We start from the raw sequence: 22,003 nt of genomic DNA on the forward strand, positions 1-22,003 counted from the left end.
CGCTCCAACCTGGCAACAGAGCAAGACGCCATCTCAAAAAAAGAAAAAAGAAAAGTTAGAATTATGACCAGACATAGTCAGGTTGAAAGCTTTATCTGAACTGATAAAGAAGTTCTATGTGAACATAAACACTATTATTAAGAATTCAACTCTGGATGATCAGTGTTAACAAAGATGAGAATAAGGAGCACTAGAAAGTCTCTATCCTCTGAAATCCAAATTTAAATGAGCATATACTCAGCATATACACCTTCTGTCAGAAAGGTACTTTGGAGCAAGGACTATGTTAAGCCATATGTACTTACAAATTACGTTTTAATGTTTAAAATAATTTATACAGTTATTATTATTGAGTCTTCTCTGTTTTATTACCATTGCCAAAAGTAATGAGAATAGCCACCATTTTTAGTTCATTGTAATTGTTGTGTTTCCCCTTCCCTTTGGAATTAAGCAGGTGTCAAACATTTATTAGATGTCATCTAAGATAATTCGTTGCTCATGAAAATGCCATGAACAATGCTCAGGTTGTGGCAACTGAGCTATGATTTTTTGTTAGAACTAATATTGATCAGCATAATGACAACAAATCAAGATGAGGGGCTCAGTGCAGTTGGAGGAAGAAACAAGGAGAGGAAGAGCAGAAAAGCTCCAAGGTGGACCCTGCATGCAAATGAAGAACAGAGCAGGTGTTTGGCAAAGTTAGCTTGGGGGAGGGAGGGATGGACTTAGTGGGGGAGGGAAGGTGTGAAAATAATTGTATTTTGTTTATATCTTGAAGAAAATGTCCCTAAAATGTGTCATTTAAGGAAGGATACAGTTTCAGCAACAAAAGTGGGGAGGGACGCAAATCTGTAATAATAATTGGCTATGCAATAAAAAAGATTTTAAAAGCACATTTTGCAGTAGTTATTTTGGCCTTTTAAAGATATATTCAGAATGATTACATGTCTCTCTTGAGAGGCAGTATCCACAGTAGTCACGTTTACAGGCTGTGGAATCAGATTTGAATTCTGACCCTGCCACTAGTCGATGTCACGATTTAACCTGTGTCTCAACTTCCTCATCCATACAATTTCCCATCTGTTGCTTATAGCATTGTTGTGAGAATTAAAAGTGTATAAGTAATGTAGACACTTAGGAGAGTGGCTTGCACTTAGTAATAACACACGTTCACTATTTTTTCCAGACATTATTTGAAGCCAATAAAGAATGTTAGCAGAAAGGATGATCAAGTCAGTTAAATGATGCTGGGAGGACATTTTCAAGGTTTGGTTTTGTTTTACTACTTAGCATATAGATAAAGCCAGCAGAGCAGAAATATAATACTTATCTAGGAACCTAAACTATAGGTCTTGAGAGAAGATGATAAAAACGTTGAAGTTCTCTAATTTTCAGTTACAAAGATTCATTCCCACGTAGGGAAATTTCCCTGCAACATTACCCGCAGCATGGCAGTTTTATTGGGATTGGAATACAGTCCATATGGTGTGCTTGCTGACACTCTGGAGTTGAGGGGAGCAGGCTCCTCCTGAACATATTTTACTTCTGTGAATAACCACTTGTCATTTCAAGTCACCACCCCCATGAGAACTGCGACCTCAGAGTCCTCTAGGGAAGCTGCATTTGTTCCCTTGCTATTATAAGCATTTGCGCAAGATGACTCCAGGACAAAGTTTAATTCCGCTGCTTGTTTTTTTTTGTTTGTTTTTTGTTTTTTCTCTTTCCATTTGTCTTCATGTAACATAGACTCCACAACCACAACTTCCACCTGAATTACATTTTTAGGGACATGCAAAGACCTTGGGGCAGGAGAGGCAGAAGTCAGTGAAGCAAGAGTTCACATTTTCAATCACTTAAATAATGATATTAGAAATTCAAGTACCTTTTCCCCATTACTGGGGAAAGTGTTATTCCTTGATAGGCCTTATTTCAGAATTAGATTGTATGACCCAGCTAGCTAGGCTGACTCAAATTATAGAGCAGGCTGGCAGAAAAGAAACAACTTACAGAAGCAAAGCAAGTGTAGGAAAAAAGAATTTGAGCTATCTCTGCATGATGATCTTCTGAGTTCACTCCTAAGGGATGCTCTATAGCAAGGGAATAAATAGTCATCGACACTTAACTCTTAAAACTTGCAGAGATAAATATTACCTTTAGGAATAAATATGTCACAGCTGGGCTAGAATGATGACCCATACTTGCTATGTGCACATATTTAGGGAGTCCCTGCACATCAACACAGTCATTTCCCACCCCCCTTTTTGGCATTTGAGAATTGGGCTTCTACTTTCTGAGTTGGAACAGCTCTTCTGAAACTTTAATGTACAAACAAAACATCTGGGGATCTAGGTTAAAATAAAGACTCTGATGCGGGAGGTCTAGGAGAGGCTTGAGACTCTGCATTTCCTACCAGCGCTGACAGGATACTGATGCTGCTAGTCACTGACCACACTTCGAATAGCATGGAGGCAATATAATACTGAGGCCAGTCCTGGACTCTGAATTTTCTTGGGTTCTTCCATTACTAGTATTTCTTCTGAGCCAATGCTAGGGGTTGAATTATGTTCCTCAGGAAAGATATGTTGAAGCCCTAATTCCCAGTATCTCAGAATGTGGTCATATTTGGAAATAGACTCTTTACAGGTCAACAAGGTAGTCCCTAATCCAATATGACTAGTGCCCTCATAAAAAGGGGAAATTTGGACGCAGTGATAGATATGCACAGAGGGAAGGGGATGTTGAGAAACGTAGGAAGACAGCCATCTAAAAGCTAAGAAATGCCCAAGTCTATCAGAAGCTAGGAGAGAGACCAAGAACAGACCCTTCTCTAGTTGCTTCAGAGGCAGCATCAACTTGCTAACACCTTGATCTTAGACTTATGCCTTCCAGAACTGTGAGATAGGAAATTTTTGTTGTTTAAATCACCCATTTGTGAAACTTTGTTACAGCAGTTTTGGGAAAGTAATACAGGTACTGTTATCAAGGACATTTCCCTGACACTTCATTCTCCTACTCTCTGACACAGACAGAAATGTTTGGTGTACCAAAAAACTTAACACAACCCGAGGACTGTGAACACAACATCGCTTACACAGATAAGGTAACAACAAAAGATGGAGGTCATGTTTCTGAGGACCAAAGCCTGCATTGCTCCTACTGTCATTTCAGGTGTCAATAATGACATGCTGTCATAGATTGCCAACACTGCCAAGTCTGAATTCCATAATTTATCCAAAACTGCTCTGATCTACAGATCAGGATCTGCCTGGTGTGGTGGCTCATGCCTGTAATCCCAGCACTTGGGAAGCCAAGGCGGCCGGATCACTTGAGACCAGGAGTTCCAGATCAGCCTGGCCAACATGGTGAAACCCTGTTTCTACTAACACTACAAAAATTAGCCGGGTGTGGTGGCGTGCGCCTGTAATCCCAGCTGCTGGAGAGACTGAGGCAGGAGAATCGTTTGAATCTGGAAGGCGGAGGTTGCAGTGTGCCGAGATCGTGCTACTGTACTCCAGCCTGGGCAACAGAGCAAGACTCCATCTCAAAAAACAAAACAACAACAACAAAAAACAAATACAAATCACTATCACACTCTATCGTTTCACATCCTTCACACCTCATTAGCAGTCCTAAAAATTGCTTTCCTTTTTAGAACCATTTTTCCACAATGAAACAAACCTTTCTTTTTTAAAAAAAATCACCTTGTGAGAGTTATTAGGTTTGCAATGAATACAAGAAGAGAAAAACAAACCCACATAAATTTATTTGAAAGGGCGTAGGCAAGAATGAGGTATGCTAATCTCATTCACTAGCTAAGTGATGGGTCTCTACAAATCAGACCCACAGCAAACATGATTCAAACACACTTCGTAGAAAAATGACAAGCTACTAACAAGGTATTTGCTTCAACTTCAAAAGAGTAAAATATATGCTTATGAGATCCATGAAAGCCAAGGAGTGAAGTTTTTCTATTTTGATACTTAGTCATTACACTTCTAAATATGCTTCAATCTACTTTTTATACTCTCAGTATTTTTTGCTTGGGAACCACTCCCTTGGAGGTATTTGAAAAGTGCAGGAGTGTTTGGGTTTTCGCATAAATGGAGGAGTTATTGGCATTTAACGGGCAAGGCTTGGGGAAACAAGACATTCTATAGAGCAAAGGACTATAAATATTTGTCCCTTCCCAAATAGTAAAAGCAACTGTAGATTGAGGACCTCATCCCATCTTGGCATTTCTTTAAGATTAATGATCTTTTCAGTTTGGGCTCTCTGTTCGCCCTTTGACTTCTACCAGAAACCACGCGGACATCACAGATATTCTCTGCTTTGACAGGTGTGTCATTCCTTGGTGTGTCCAAAGAACACTGGCTTCTCACTTTATCCTCCTTATGGGATGTTATAACAAATACATGGGGTAATCAATAGAACTATTCTTGTTAGTTTTCTGTCCCACTTTCAGGGGCAAGTGGCGAGATGGGTGAAGTATTATAGATATATCTGACCAACACAGTGTACTTGAGCTAGGACGTCTTGGAGGTGTTTTTAAATATTATTTTATGCAATTCCTTATTTTCCTTCATGACTACTCTTAGTGTCTCTTTCTTTCTTTTATCCATTCATTTATTTAACATAAAAAAGGACCTGCTATGAGGAACAGATTGTGTTAGGTCCCATGGAAGAAGGTCACAATGATAATGAGATCTTCATTCTGTGATGATCAAATTTATCCTATTGTATCTCCCATTAGTTCTTTTTATTTTTGCCGATAAGTTTCCCCTAACTTTTTCTACCTCTTGATCTAGAAAAAAAATTCACTCCTCCACCAAATCATGATAGTCCTATTTGCTAAAATATCTCCATTCACAGAGTAGCTTTTTGATTATTTCTTCTACCGTAGACAAATCCATCCATACATATTTTCTCAGTTAAACTTCATAATATGTGATTTATGCTAATATTACATATGTGAGAACTGAGGGTTACAAAAGTTAAATAACCTTCCCAACTTGCTCATGGATTTCAAAGCAGATCTAACTGATCCCAGTGCCTGCATTTTTAACTAATGTAAGATATATCTGACAGTTAAAATCACTTTTGTGTGGCTTCTAGTGAGCTTATAAATACCTTACTTGAAAGACATATTTGGCCTTCATTCTCAGCACCTTGACTAGATTGTTCATGACTGGTTTAGAAAACCGATTGTACTTTCCAAGTTTCTATTAATACTACATTTTAACAGTTGAAAAACTTTTCTGGGTTTCTTAGCTAATACAAATCTGAAAGGCAGAAATTCCAAATATAACTGGGTAGTCCTTTGCACTTTTTCAATGCCTTCAGGCTTTTGAAGTTCTGTGGATTTGCCTTAATCTGTTGCTAGAACACTGCACATTCCTCTAAACAGCCTGCCAGTCTGAGAAACTTAGCGTGAATGACACAAGTGTCGCCCCCCTCCCCCGACCCAGGTCAGAGGATGGTGTGAAACAGTACAGGAGGTCAGGGGAGGGGAGGAATTGCAGGATAAAGAAATTAACTAGAGGAACAGGAAGTAAAATAGAAAAAAGAATCTATAGACCTAAAGAAAAACCTTTCCAACTGAAGCCGTCTCCTCCCCACCAAGCACATACCTCTTGATAGATAGTTTAGTTTTTTGAATCATTTCAGTCTATTCCGATAGCAACTTCAAAGGGCCAGCACATAGCTGACAGTGTGTCATTCCACTGTCACACCAATGGAAGTCACAGATCAGGAATCTGCAGATACCAGAGAGAGCGATGGCACTTTGAGGTCTGATCAAGTGTCAGATTTAGGAATCAGGACAGTTAAGAACAAGAAATCAGTCTACAATATTTTCCTAACACTCGTCTGGCCCCAGCATAAAGCACAGGCATCAATTTGGAATTATAAAATAAATTAGTGATTTACATTTATACCTTCTTTGCTTTCCTTCCTCTCTGAAGCCTGGGAGCCTGAAACACACAGAGAACACTGGGGTAGATGGTATGAGAAAGGCCCGCCTGGGACGTCTCTATTCTGCTATGGTAAGTGCCACGACTGCTGCCATGCCCAGGTACCCCTCAAGCAGCAGGACACTATTTCCACCCCTGCCCAGGACAACTCAGTGGCATGGTAGTGATAGCATCTCTCCTGTGCATGTAAGCACACCAAAGCCTTCTAGTATGCTGATAATTTCATACTTTACACCTAAACCTTCTACCATTTTAGAATTTATTTTGGTGGCACTTTTTTTTCTAAATGGCTGTATCTACTTCTTATTGACTCATTCATCCTTCCCCCACCGTTTTAAAGTTCTGCCTAAGTTAGTGGGGTACATTTGGTGTTAAGAGAGGGTTGTCCACAATGGACTAACCCACTGAACACCGCACAGGGCAAAATGATACTAAGTCTATACCTGTTTGGTGTGTTAATCTGCATTAATCGTGCCTTTTTATTTTTGTATTTCTGATGATTTGTCATCTGAGGCCTTGTGGGCCTGAAGAGACTGCCCCTTCCAGGGCTACCCAATGCCTGTAATAGTAAAAGACTCACCTGGCAGTACGTTTTCACATGCAAACCAACGAATCCAGACCCCATACCTCAACACCTCCTCTATCAGGCTCTCATGCTCTGGGCCACTATCCTTCTGCTCGAATCACTCCAGGGTCAGGTATTAGACAACTAGAGACAACCCCTACACCGCTGAGGCCACCAAAATTATAAAAACTAGCCAATCCCGAGCCTACTCACCGTGCCTTATTTGTTCCTGCCCATGGAAAACACAAAAGGCTGTCACTGCTGTTTTCCTTTGGCTCCCTCTGCCCCTGACTGACCCTGGTGCTTCCTTGTATGGCCCCCGCATGTGGTCTGCCCCTCTCTCCTTGGGAGCTTGAGAGTGACAAACTATCTTTTCAATAACAATCGCCTCCTAATCTATGGGCCTCACCATTCCTGAATAATAATGAAACCTATGTTTAAAAATACAGTTCTTACACAGACTTAGCAGGAAAAGGAGACCGTTTATTTATTTATTTATTTATTTATTATTTTTAGATAGAGTCTCACTCTGTTGCCCAAGCTGGACTGCAGGGGTGTGATGTCAGCTCACTGCAGCCTTGACTTCCCGGACTCAGGTGATTATCACACCTCAGCCTCCCGAGTACCCAGGACTACAGGCACATGCCACCATGTCCCGCTAATTTTTGTATTTTTAGTAGAGACTGAGTTTTACTATGTTGGCTAGCCTGGTCTTGAACTCCTGGGCTCAAGTGATCCTCCCACCCTGGCCTCCGAAAATGCTGGGGTTACAGGTGTGAGCCACTGCACCAGGTGGAGACATTTCTCTATGGCCACAAAATAATCCCTCTGAACACATTAGTGTGTTCTGATAAGTTGTCAGTCAAATGAAAGCCCATTGTACAACAATAAGAGTTGGAGAAGGAACACACTCCAGTTGGTTTTACACTTTATCATAAAAATATTTAAAGCATGCTGATCTTTAAAAATATTAAAATGTAAAAGTCTCTCTTTTTATTGATTTTAGTATATTGGAGTAGTGTTCTTGAAAATTCCCTTAAGGGCAAATATGCCTATAAATAGGAAACTTTGCAATAACTTTCTACTGATGGTTCCTTGCCCATTAGAAATATTTGGAAGTTGTAATTACTTTGTCTTACAGATTATTTGAATCACATATTGATAAGAATTTGGGGGCTTTTAATGTGTAAAGAGTTTACATTGTATTGGTCATCAGTGTTTTAAAAAATTATTTATTATTTATGGTGATAGGTGGCTATTGAGGGGAACATAGGTAGACATTAGAATCTGATTTGAGGCCTTCCCTAGTATAATAGAAATAACTTAAATGTTTAAATAGCAGGAATTATATATGTATCAATATAATGACTTTAGTGGGTACCTCCTGTGGCAGGGGCCAAGAATGACAGACGGTCCTATTCCAGCAACCAGGCTGTATTCATTCTATTTCCTTAGAAGACACACTGCATTTGAGATAAATGAGGCAGGGCTCTTGAGCAGACTTGCAGAAAATGTTTATATTCCTTGTTTCCAACAGAGAATCACCTGCTGCCATCTGCTCCTACTCCATCTGCCAAGTCCTTACAGCCAGCGGTCCACTGCGGAGCCCAGTGACTGTCAGAACACTGTGGTCTCAGAGGACTAATCTACCAGAGGAATCATCACATCACATACCCTGCTCTCCAGGTTTCTTCTCTCCAAACAACCAAGGCCTAATTTAAGGAATCTAGAAGTAATAGTAGTTAAAAGTTGTGTGAGTGCCCATTATATTATCTGAATCTATACTGCTTTGGGAAGAGTTAGTAGGCAAAACAGAACTTAGTGGCTAAGGTAAAGAGACATGCAAATGACAGATAATGCTGTAAGCAACTCCCATATGCTAAAAGTCATATTTAGTGTCAGTTTACCAAAGGCCTTTGTAGAAGTGTAACTATGTTGGCATGTATAAACATTGTTGACATAGGTTCCCAAGCCTAGCAACAGACTAGATGGATTAAAAAAGTATGAATAGCAGAAATGCTAGGCACAATGGACACAGTGGTTCTTGCTGCCTGGTAGCCACTAATCTCATTCTTTCCCACTCACCCTCCCATTTTCTGCTCAGACACTGGGCAGTAACCTCTTAATTTCAAGAGAGGTAGGATTTTCCCTAGTCCCAAAGTATACATCAAAACTGCTTCCTTGTCCAAGGTGTAGAAATTGAGTGTAGGTCAAAAGAAAGAAGGTTCATCAAATGAAGAACTTAGTGAGTTTAAAGTCTAGAATAAAAGTGTAAAGCTGAAAAAAGGAAGAAAGTAAGGACACAGTGTGTTAGGGAGTTTAAACATTTTAGAAAATTAGAGATATTTATCAAATATATAAATAAAGGGTAATCTTTCCCCTTATCTAGGAGAACTTAATTGCATAGAAGTAAATGTGTTTGAACAGACTGGCATGTGCTCTGAGGTCAATACCTATAATCTCTAAACCTTTTTAAACCTCTTTGCATGTTGAGGTAAGCTAGTTATCTAAAGAATAAACACAGACACTATTAAAGGCTTTTCTTGGTTGTATACACTGATTATTATTCATCAAATAGGTGACTAATTTTCCAGCATTTCAACATAGAAGCTGACCATGGGTTCACATGGATGCCACATTTGAACATAGAAGACTGTAGTCCTCATAGAGGGATGAATTCTCTTGTGTTGATAAAACAGTTATATGAGGCCTTCCTGTACATCTTTTCAGTCATGGTGACAGTCATGTTAAACTCTTTTCAAGAAGCAGCCAAATTTTAGATCATGAAAAGCCAACATAGTACAGGTTCCCATATAGAAACACCAATCATCAATTCTTTGTACACCGCAAGTTCCACATCTGTGAAATGAAACTTTTTCTTAACTCGCATAGAAAGCATTACAGTGTTAGAGTCAGGTGTTTCTGCTCAGCATACCACAGTGCTCTTATATAGAGTCTGAAAGCAAGAAACCATGAAGAGAGTGTCTCAGAACTTGGCATTCCACATGCATGTAGGAACAGGTGACGATCTAGTTTACAGTATTAGAATCTTCTTTCAAAACTGACATACTTTAAAAGTGGGACAGATAATTTTGATATTATATGTTCTTTGTTAATTGTTTTGAATAATTTTAATGTTCATTGCCTTTTAATAAAATTTATTTTACTTCATTAGTTTTTAAAGTCTATCAAAATAGAGATAAATTTTAAATAAAAATTTTAAATTTCCTTTTTTCCTTCTCATTTTATTAATCTCAGCAACAGAATTCAAATTAATTAAAACTGACAAGTACATTCCACAGGTTGACATGTTTTATTAAGAATTCTTGTTCTTGGCTTCATTTCTGCTGACTCTAAATTTTTTAAGTATGCTATTGTTCTTTCATTAGACATAAAAATTTGAGCAGTTAGAGTAATTTTTTGGTATTCCCTCATAATTATTCCTCATTTTAATGTATTGTCTTCTTTTTCATTTTAAAATCTGATATTCTTTTTCTTCTTCTACTTACGCAGTACCAAATTCCTATACTTCCCCCTTTTCTCAAATATGAGTCTCAGGAATATAAACCTCCTGTATATTTATTTAGATATTTAAAAAGTATCTCCTTTATATAGTTTATGGGTTCACTTAAGTAGCCAACATACAAAACTGACCCACCATTAAGGTCTGCTAACCCAAGAGCATGATTTTAATTCCTATTGTAACAGACTCATAGTGAGTAATACTCTGTGTTCCCATGTACTTTTACAAGCTCACATTGCAGTTGTATTGTCCTGTAAGGCTACAAAATTCAAATATGCTGATAACAAAAGCTGTATAGGTTGATTAAGTTAATTGTAAGTACATCAAAAGATAGCACATATTATTTGGTTTTCTTTTGGCTCTTTTTTTAAAAAAAATAAATAAAATAACATACGCAGACACACACAAATGGCCAAGTAGAAGTTTTCATTTTGACAAGCAATTACACAGAAAACTCCCACTGCTTTTGTCATCAGATCAAATCCTAAGGCACTCTACTCTCTCAAAGTTTCAACCACTAAAATGGGTAAAGCAAAGAATACACCACAGCAAGCACTAAACAAATATAGCAATTTAGATTTTTATCGGAAGCAGTTTTTATATGCCTTCAAATTAGCACTGGAATTCTGTATATGAACAGATACATCATGTGGCAGCAGCGATTAAAGAAAGAATCCAAGAAACACTGCACTATAATGATCACATTTCAGCGTGGAAGAACAGCACTATATCCAGTCTGTTGCCACAATGTAGACACGGTGGAGAGCTGAATGGATCATGACGGAAAACAAGGGTATAAATAAAACCGCACACAGTCTAGGTCCTGAATTGGTGGTGATATAAATATCCCCAAATTATTAAACACAATCAACAACAATACCTGGCAATTTGTCTCCAAATTAAGAACAAAGCACCCAGCTCTCACCTTGCACAAACATACACTTCAGTGGTCAGTGACAAATGCAGGCTGCACTTGCAAGCTGGGAGACAGAGCAGCTGCTCTGTCCTGAGCCGCTTAAAGCACATTCGAGCCCAACTCAGGTCCTACTGTGCTTGCTCACTGCAGTTTCTCCCATGACTCCATCACCCAGGAATGGAAACCACGGCTTGCTCCCCAGCACTAGTGGGCTCCCCAGCTACTGAGCTCAGGTAAAAACGCTGAGTCCTGAAAGGTCACCACAAGGTGACCACAAGCAAAAGGAGTGTACAGGGAAGAGGAGGGGCTGTCGTGGAAAGACCCTAAACTCCAGACGCCTTGCCTTTCGAGATTCTGAACTCTGTAAATCAGAGCTGGGACAATAAAATCTGAGAATCCCAAATGGCACCAAGCCAAGCAACCAACCTAGGGGCATTGTTTAAGCAATAATCTCTCTCTCTCTCTCTCTAAACACACACACACACACACACACACACACACACACACACACACACACACACGTGCAGACTTCCGTGTAGCTATTCTAATTGCCCAGACATCCCTCTCAAGCCAAAAAGTTGTTTATTTTTTTCAGGTTTCCAGGTAACAGGGCTTAAAGAAGTATGTTAGAAAATCAGAGTATTTGCCGAAATCAAATTAATTCTAAGAGCAAAATGATTTCTGGCCCATAAACTCATATTAAAATGTCTTGTGTTTTGCATACATACTGGAATTATGCAAACTCCCATATTAAAAAAATAGTAAAGATATATTTATTTCAGAGCTGACTGACAGAATCAATTTAAATTTCTCATAAAAATTCCTATCATCTTTTTCAAAATTAGCCTCGATTACGCACATTTTAATTTTGAGGGTCTTTAAGAAGGCATTTCTTGCCAAAAATATAATCACTCTGAATGTATATATTATAAATAGAAGCAAACATGTTAATAAATGTTTCCCTGTAGAGTCTCTCTAAGTTTTTATTTCTCATATTTTGATTTTCTTAGAAGTGGAGAGGGAACAATTTTTAATCTTGCAAGTGCCTTACGAAACATTTCTTCTTAGTTGTATATATTTTTAATAGGTAAATAATGACTTACTGAATTGTAGATTGATTGCATGAGCAAGAGATTATTCTCACCCTTTAGACTTTTTTTTAGCCTCCTTGTCCAATCACCACTGTTCATTAGCAATTTAACCTCCTAGGCATCAGTTTTGTAATCTATAAAACAGGGATTTGTTACTAGTGCCTGTTTTGTCTACTTCCTTGGTTGGTAATATGAGGGTAAAATGGGACAGAGTGTAGGACAAAATGCTTTCTATATGTGCAGTACTTGAAAAAATGCACTTGCTGCATTTCGGCCCTCTTATTTCCCCAGTGAGTACTGGGGCTAGTAAATTACTTGCTGCATTCTCAAGGAGGGCTTCTTGGGCTTCAAGGAAACTGCTTGTTTCAAGTGGCCTATAAATAGAGTTCGAGATTTTATTGAACTGCTGTTCTCTTTGTGGTAGATCTTGAGGGCAGCCACCACATGGCCAGAGTCAGTTAATTGTGAGCAGCATGAGCCCCGTCTAGTGTTTGAGGCAGAACAAGACTAGTCGAAATTCTGGTAGAAAATGCTCACATGCATGGTTGGTTACATAGTTCGCCTGGCGTCCTGTTGTACTCCTGTGTCTGAGGGGGCTGGAGAAGAGGATTAATGAAGGGGAAAGGTTAGCTATGGAATGCCAAGTTCACTGCTGAGTTAATTCAATAACAAATGCATCTGGGCATTCATGCTAATTTCCCTACAATTACGTATGCATTTTTTAGAGGTTAAGTTGTGGAGGGGGGCGGGGATCAGGGGAGGGAGACAGGTGGAGAACAAGAAAGGAACTAAAAATGTGGCCACCTGTCTTATGAGATACACAGGGCTGGGAGCTGGGAACTTTAGGTATATTATCTCAGTTCTCATAATAATCCTAGGAGATACCTGTTATTCTTATTTTACAGATAATCATAATTAGCCTGTACATTGTTAAAGGTCAGTGGTGAAGTTAGAATTACCATCAAGATCTGCGTGGTCTAGAGTTCCATAGTCTGAGTAAATTAGTTAGCTTACAGCTTTCTCAGAAAAAGAAAGGAAATAAAGTGTGGTTTTTATACAGTGAGAATAGAGAAGGCAAGAATACAAGTCACTCAGAAAAGACTAGGCAAGTTAACTTTTACAAAGAGTCCAGAGATTTTTTAAAAAATGAGTTTTGATTTTTTTTTAACAATGAATTCATTGCAGGATGCAGAAAGGAAAAATCAATTTTTATTACTAGTGCCAATACTTATTTTTTAACTTGGGTCCTGCTTGTTTTTCAATTGAAGAAGCAAGTTCAGAAGTCTTTCTGTATAGTAGACTATTACTCTGGTTTTTCTAACATACACATAATGCATTATTTTATCTTAATTTTCTTAAATTATCAGACCTTTAACAATGCTCTTAAGGAAACAAGGCAATCTCTTGAACTTCGATGTCGCAGAAGACTTTTTTTTCAACTGTAGTGTGGAATATAGTATAGTAGCCATAATTTTCAGTCTCCTGGGTTTGAGGATGTTAATCAATTGGCAGGTTCTTTCAACCAATTTTATTGGAAAGCTAGAGGCAGAGTCTGAACTGCAGGGCTACATGTACGTGTCTCTGTTCTACCCTTTAAGTAAGTGTCATTCCCAGCTGTAAGAGAAATGTTTAAATCGTATCTGAAGTCAGTTTTCAATTATTCAGATATCTCAATTGAAAAACAATAAAAGTGGAAACAGAGTTTTAGGCACTTTCTTCAAATTATTATACTGTCCCACTAAGTTATTTCTTTTCTTTATTTTTCTTTCTTTCTTTTTTTTTTTTTTTTTTTTTTTGAGACGAAATCTTGCTCTGTTGCCCAGGCTGGAGTGCAGTGGCATGATCTTGGCTCACTGTAACCTCCGCCTCCCAGGTTCAAGCTATTCTCTTACCTTAGCCTCCCTATTAGCTGGGATTACAGGAACATGCCACCACACCTGGCTGATTTTTATATTTTTAGTAGAGACAGGGTTTCTCCATGTTGCCAAGACTGGTCTTGAACTCCTGACCTGAGGTGATCCAACCATCTTGGCTTCCCAAAGTGCTGGGATTACAGGCATGAGCCACCAACCTGGCTGGGTATTTAGTTACTCAAACACTACTGCTAGTATTGCCCTAGTGTAATTAACACGGCAGAAAATAAGAGCACATTGCTTCCTCCCTTTGTCTCTGAACCTCCATTTTTTTTTTCTCTTGGATTTTAAGATCCCGATCTTAGAATCATATATGGAAAAGATACTTGCACTGAAGTTTATAAGTATGAAGAAGAAAGCATCCAGAAGAATCGGTCAACATTTGCAATCAGTGAGGAGTATAAATAAGATGTTTTGGTTTTCTATTTGGTTCATGCTACCTGCCTGGTGTTTCCTAGAGGCAGTGTTTCATTTCACACAGATACTCATGAAGGTCTGGCCTGAAATCCTTGTAGTCTTTCCACTTAGGGTAGAACTGGGTTCATGGATGAATTAGATGGGGTTGTTTCTAGTTGTGTCTACTAATGAAGACAAGTATTTTTCTAACACATTTCCCCTGCCACTCCCTTCCATTTGGCTTTTTTATTTAGGCCTTAGAAACAACTCCAAATGATAATACTTATAAGCTGTGAAGAGCAAATACTGTCGAAACACTGAAAGTCATTTAGGCATAAAAATGAAAGTAATCCAAAATGTGAAAGCTTTTAGCAACCATCTTATGCCATCTTATGTGGATGTTTAAAGATAATCTGTGTGAGACCTCTTAACCTATTCTAGAAAATGTGGCACAGGTATAGAGTTAAAACCATGAAATTAAACACTTTCTGAGCAGTATAATTTGCTGTATTTCTAAATATAATTGTGTTTTTTTGCTCGATGGTAATATTTTTCTAGATGGGAAAGATGTACTTCTTAATGCCTTTTCTATCTTAAAATATAAAGAACCAATGTCTTGCTTTCATTCAAAATTTCCTAAATACATTCAAGTGGTTTCAGAAAAAGAAAAAGAAGAATGAAAGGGAAGGGAAGGGAAGGGAAGGGAAGAGAAGGGAAGGGAAGGGAAGGGGAGGGGAGGGGAGAGGAGGGGAGAGGAGGGGAGGGGAGGGGAGGGTAAGGGAGGGGAGGGTGGAGGGGAGGAGGGAGGGGAGGGAGGGAGGGAGGGGAGGGGAGGAGGGAGGGGAGGGAGGGAGGGAGGAAGGAAGGAAGGGAGGAACCTGAAGATTATCCCTTTGTGAACTCTGGAGAAGGAATTCCTGGGCCCTTAAAGCTTTAAGATGTACAAACAAGGTCATTGAACATATTTGAAATCTTTGTAAAAATATAGCCTTGTACTATAATTGTACCCCCTCCCCAAACACACACACCTAAAGTATAAACCATTTTAGTCAGGTGGCTCATGGCCAGCAAAGGCCATCAGTCACCCAGCTGCCTGAGATGAGTAATAACAGTGTCAGCTGCTGTTCCATCAAAACACTGCATGTGAGGTTCCTTCAGTAAGCCTGGGACACATGGGAACATGGGTGCTCCTGTTTCCACCAACTGAATCCTTGAAGGAAAAACCTTCAAAAGCATTAGTGTCAATGCCCCTAGTTCTTAAAAGACTAAATGTATATCCATATGTCATGATGCAATCACACTGAAATTAGAGGACTGTGCTAGGATTTTCATAAGATATTTTATGATACATTACTGAGTAAGGCATATTAGAAAATAGTGGGTACAATGTGATCTGAATTTTGTAATAAATATTCAATATATAGAAAAATCTGAAAATATGCACTACAATGTTAATATTTTTTATCTCTAGGTAGTGAAATTACAGCAGTTTTATTTTCTTCCTGATCTTTTAGCATTTTCTAAATGTTCTTCAATGACCATTACTACAATGTAGTGAAAGAAGGAAGGAAGGAAGGAAGGAAGGAAGGAAGGAAGGAAGGAAGGAAGGAAGGAAGGAAGGAAGGGGAAAGAAAGAGAAAAAAAGAAAGAAAGAAAGAAAGAAAGAAAGAAAGAAAGAAAGAAAGAAAGAAAGAAAGAGAAAAGAGAAAATGGTAACTCTCTAGTTCATAATAAAAATATTTTTGAATTTTTTTTGACAAAGTTAATTTGTCATGCTTATAATCACTGCAAGTGAAAAAAATTTCAGTTTTCAGACATGTTATTACCATTACTCTCATCATCGGCATTAAAAATATTCATGGGTACACATAACAAAATTCTAGATGCTGCTGTACTATAATATAAAGAAAATATAGTGTACTTTGGACTTCACTGATTTTTAAAATATAAAAAAGTGATACAGGGAATATGGCAGGTATGTGTATGTGTGTGCAGGAGCAAGTGCATATAAATTCAAATATAAAGAGAATAGATATGGTGTAAATATAAACAGCATGACATACATTCATGAACGTATAATCATTGTCTGGGGGTAACTGCTTATTTCTTAAAAGGAAATGGTGAACTAACAACACATGTATGATCAAGAAAATGTATTGTCTTCTAAAATATTATATTGCATGAACGCATATTTCAGAGAGATCTCCTCTGTAATAATAACATAGATTGGTTTGGAGGTGAGCAGGGTGCATGGGGAGAGATTACATGGCTGATGTTACCTGTGTCTTATTTGTATTTTTGTTTTCATTCTTTACATCTTTCTGACATAACCAGGAGACAGCTGGTAAATAATTCAGCATTACAAAAAATAAACAAACATCAGCCTGTTAATTAAATGGCAGACTTGGGTCCTCAATGTAAATCTTGGGAACAGAGTCTTCAGTACAGAAGTCTTAAGCCGAGTCAGAATATTTGGATTCCCCCTAAAATTCATTTATCTGCTACTTATTTGTTGGTTTGTTGAAATAACATTTGAGGGACTGTAAAAACAGAAAGACCAAATCTACATTAATTGAACATTTCACTTTTTAATACTTAAGTCATAGCTATGTGTTTCCTTTTTAAATTGAAGCAAATTTTCCTAACATGCATATATGGAGAAAATGCTCCATCCACTGAACAAGGCTATGTTTCAAAGGAAAGAGATTTATTCTTTAACTAGAAAGTCAACAGAAATGAAATTGGAAGTTCACTATGCTCCTCAGATACTATTGAGCTAGAGGCTCAAAAATATAAACACGTAATATTTTTCAAAACAACAATCACCAATAAACTCTCTTAAGAAAAACAGTAAATACTTTTACATATGTTTTATCTTCGGTTTGGCCTGTAACCAAAATAATGCATAGGTTTGCATTATTCCTACTCTTTAACTGGAATAGTGTTATCATTCAAGTTACTTTTGGAAGTCGAATAAAGTTTGAATACACTTAAATTATATTTTTATGTAATGATCTGATATTATTCTAAATCTCATCTTGGTTGATTTAAAAAGTAATTAAAAATTAATAATTTATGCCTTCATATAAAAATAATAGGCTGGGCATGGTGACTCATGCATGTAATCCCATCACTTTAAGAGGATAAAGCAGGAGGATCATTTGAGGCCAATAGTTCAAGACTGGCATGGGCATGGGTAATATAGTGAGATATTTTTTCTACAAAATATTTTTTAAAAATTAAACAGGCATGATGCCATGTGCTTGCAGTCTAGAGGCTACCCAAAAGACTGAGGCAGGGGGATCACTTGAGCCCAGGAGTTTGAGGCTGCAGTGAGCTATGACTATGCCACTGCACTCCAGCCTGGGAAACAGAGCAAGACCCTATCTCAGAATAATCATAATAATAAGAGTAAAATATTTGTTTTATGGATTATATTTTATCATTAAAAAGACAACTTTTTCAACTTTAATCTACTCAAGGTAATGATCATATCTGTTCAAAATTTAGGAATTTACTATGAAAACAAGTTTCTATTTAAACTTAAAGATCTTAATATTGGCTGGGCAGGGTGGCTCATGCCTGTAATCCCAGCACTCTGGAAGGCCGAGGCAGGCAGATTACCTGAGGTCAGGAGTTTGAGACCTGCCTCAACATGGCAAAACCCCGTCTCTACTAACAATACAAAATTAGCTGGGCGTGGTACTGCATGCCTGTAATCCAGCTACACGGGAGACGGAGGCGGGAAACTTGCTTGAACCTGGGAGGCGGAGGTTGCGGTGAGCCGAGATTGCACCATTGCACTCCAGCCTGGGTAACAAGAGAGAAACTCCGTTTCCAAAAAAAAAAAGAAAAGAAAAAAAGATCTTAATATTAAAGAAAATTATATCTACAGGTTCATCACCTGTACAGTATGCCTATTTATCTGCATACAAATATAAATGTATACATATGTCTATTCCAATATTTTTCATGTGTAGAGCTTTATGTGGTTGTAGTCATAGTACATATATACATTTTTGATTATTTTACTTAGAATATTTTATAAGCATTTTTACTATAAATTTTTGATTTATTATTTCACTTAGAATATTTTATAAGCATTTATACTTATATCTCCAATCTTTAAATGAGATATAAAACAGTAGGTAAACTGTAAAATAAAATATTTATATATTGTTATTTTCAATGCTTGCATAATATTTTTTGAATTAATATGATACTGCTTACTTAAACTTTATTTGAAAGCACATATTTGTTTCCAGTTTTGTTAGTAAAATTATACTTTTATGCTACTACAAAGTTTTCTACAGATTTCTTTTTTAAGATCTATTAGAACAAATTTCTAGAAAAATGAATCAGTAGATCAAAAAGTCTATTCTTCTTTGTCTCTCAAAAGTTGAAGAACAATTCATCGTGGTGAGTGTTGGCCAAACTCCTCAGTGTCACTGTATTTCAGTTTCTTTTAAAATTATTATTATTGAGCAAATACGTATATTTTAACTTTTACTTTAGATTCAGGGGTACATATGCATTTGTTGTATAGGTAAATCACATCTCATGGGGGCTTGGTGTACAGATTATTTCACCATCTAAGTAATAAGTATAAAACCTAGTAGTTAGTTACATCCTCACCCTGCTCCCTCCTTTCATCCTCAAGTAGGGCCTAGTGCCTGTTGTTCCCTTCTTTGTGTCCATATGTACTCAATGTTTAGCTCTCACTTATAAGTGAGAGCATGTGGTATTTGGTTTTCTGTCCTGTCTTAGTTTGCTAAGGATAATGGCCTCCAGCTCCATCCATGTTGCTGCAAAGGATGTGATCCTGCTCTTTTTCACAATTGCATAGTATTCCACAGCATATATGTATCACATTTTCTCCAGTCTACTGCTGATAGGCATTTAGGTTGATTCCATATCTATGCTATTGTGAATGGTGCTGTGATGAACATATGCATGCATGTATCTTTATAATAGAACAATTTATATTCCTTTGGGTACATACCCAATAATGGAATTGCCAGGGCTAATGGCAATTCTACTTTTGAGTTCTTTGAAAAAATGCCAAATGAAAAAGTCATGTTGGAAGGCTAAGGGGAAGCAGCCATGTCTTACATGGTCACAGCAAAAGCAAGATAGAGGGGTGAGAAGGTGCCTCACACTTTAGAATGACTAGATCTCACAAGAACTCACTCACTATCACAAGAACAGCAGCAAGAGGAAAATCTGCCCACATGATCCAATCACTTCCCACCAGGCCCCGCCTGAAACACTGGGGATTACAATTTGACATAACACTTGGTCTGGACATAGATCCAAACCGTATCGATGGCTGAACTAATCTACATTCCCCATCAGCAGTGTATCAGAGTTCGCTTTTCTCCACAACCTTGCCAACATCTGTTATTTTTTTACTTTTTAGTAGTAGCCATTCTGACTGGTGTGAGATAGTATCTCATTGTAGATTTGATTTGCATTTCTCTAATGAGTAGTGATATTGAGCATTTTTTTCATATACTTATTGGCCATGTATATGTCTTCTTTTGAAAAATGTCTGTTCATGTGTTTGCCCACTTTTTAATGTTGTTGCTGTTTTTTACTTGTTGATTTGAGTTTCATACAGATTCTGGATATTCAACTCTTTTTGAATGTATAGTTTGCAAATATTTTTACCCATTCTGCAGGTGGTCTGTTTACTCTGGTGACAGTTTATTTTCCCATGCAGAAGTCCTTTAGTTTAATTAGATTCCATTGGGCAATTTTTGGGTTTTGTTGCAATTGCTTTGGCATCTTTGTCATGAAATCTTGGTGAGGTCCTATATCCAGAATGGTATTTCCTAGCTTGTGTTTCAGGGATGGTATAGTTTTAGGTTTAAAATTTAAGTCTTTAATCCATTTTGAGTTGATTTTTGTATATAGCGTAAGGAAGGAGTTCAGTTTCAATCCCTGCATATGGCTAGCCAGTTATCCCATTACCATTTATTGATAGAGAGTCCTTTCCCCATTGCTTGTTTTTGTTGACTGTGTCAAAGATTAGATGGTTGTAGGTGTGTGACATTTTTTCTGGATTCTCTATTATTCATATTTTACATGCTATATTTACTTTTTATTTATTTATTTATTTGAGACAGAGTTTCACTCTGTCAGCCAGGCTGGAGTGCAATGGCATGATCTCAGCTCACTGCGACCTCCGCCTCCCGGGTTCAAGCAATTCTTCTGCCTCAGGCTCTCAAGTAGCTGTGATTACAGGCACCTGCCACCATGTCTAGGAAATTTTTGTATTTTTTAGTAGAGATTAGGTTTCACCATGTTGGCCAGGCTGGTCTCGAACTCTTGACATCAGGTGATCCACCTGCCTCAGCCTCCCAAAGTTCTGGGATTACAGGTGTGAGCCACTATACTTGGCCTACATGCTATAGTTTTAAGAGTAATTTTAAAGTTGTTATTTTAATACTTACTGCTCAATATGCCCACATAATTTCCATATTATTTAAACTAGAAAACACAGAATACATTAAAACAGTGAAAACAAGTTTGTAATCACATGTAAACTTGCTTTCTTATGCAGAATTTTCTTTATGTTTAAAGGTTATGCTAAAAAATAATATTCAAACACAAGGCAGAATTTTAGTTATTAAAGTCTATAATAAAACATATTGTGTAAAAAATAAGAAAGCTAGTCTATTTTGGGCCGGGTGCAGCGGCTCATGCCTATAATCCCAGCACTTGGGAGGCCAAGGCGGGCAGATCATGAGGTCAGGAGATCGAGACCATACTGGCCAACATGGTGAAACCCCGTCTCTACTAAAAATACAAAAATCAGCTGGGTGTGGTGGCAGGTGCCTGTAATCCCAACTACTTGGGAGGCTGAGGCAGAAGAATCACTTGAACCTGGGAGGCAGAGGTTGCAGTGAGCCGAGATCATGCCATTGCACTCCAGCCTGGGGTCAGAGTGACACTCCGCCTCAAAAAACAAAACAAAACAAAACAAACAAAAAAGCTAGTCTATTTTTCTTTTACTTTTCTTTCTTTTATTTTTTTTTTTAAGACAAAGTCTTGCTCTTGTCCCCCAGTCTGGCACGATCTCAGCTCACTGAAACCTCTGCCTCCTGGGTTTAAGCGATTCTCCTGCCTCAGCCTCCTGAGTAGCTTGGATTACAGGTGCGTGCCACTATGCCCAGCTAATTTTTTGTATTTTAAGTAGAGATGGGGTTTCACCATGTTGGCCAGGCTGGTCTCGAACTCCTGACCTCAGATGATCTGCCCGCCTTGGCCTCCCAAAGTGCTGGGATTACAGGCACGAGCCACCACGCCTGGCCAGTCTATTTTTCAAAAATATAAATCTGCAGTATAGAAGAGCTTTCTTACGGTATGTTAATAAATAAATTTGTATTAAATACATTTTTTCTTTACTCATTTTTCTTTTTTACTACCATTGCACATTTCAACAAAGAGAATTAGAAAAGCAAGGAAAACCTAACTACCACCAAGAATCAGCAACAAAGGTGGAAAAATTACTGGAATGTGAGTCAGCCAGATCCAGCCATTTCCCCAACTGAGCAACCTTGGGTAAATCACTTTCCTCTCTCTGTTTCTATTTTCTTAACTGTCAAATGAGATGGCAATCAGATAT

At 38.0% G+C, this 22,003-nt stretch overlaps 1 protein-coding gene across 6 annotated transcripts in view; it reads right to left on the reverse strand.

Moving 5' to 3' along the window:
- Nucleotides 1-22,003, reverse strand: part of LOC105479670 (Rho GTPase activating protein 24) — a 531,861-nt gene that overhangs the window by 167,462 nt on the left and 342,396 nt on the right. Inside the window, exon 1 of one of the 6 annotated variants that reach the window (XM_071092612.1) lies at nt 10,983-13,804. The exons of the other annotated variants lie outside the window; for them this stretch is intronic. Coding sequence (XP_070948713.1) covers nt 10,983-10,995 — 13 coding nt within the window. The 5' untranslated portion in view covers nt 10,996-13,804. Of the gene's footprint in view, nt 1-10,982; nt 13,805-22,003 lie in introns of those variants that run through there. 6 annotated transcript variants of the gene reach the window in all.

Source organism: Macaca nemestrina, chromosome 3 (genome assembly GCF_043159975.1).
Source record: "Macaca nemestrina isolate mMacNem1 chromosome 3, mMacNem.hap1, whole genome shotgun sequence".
Taxonomy (NCBI): domain Eukaryota; kingdom Metazoa; phylum Chordata; class Mammalia; order Primates; family Cercopithecidae; genus Macaca; species Macaca nemestrina.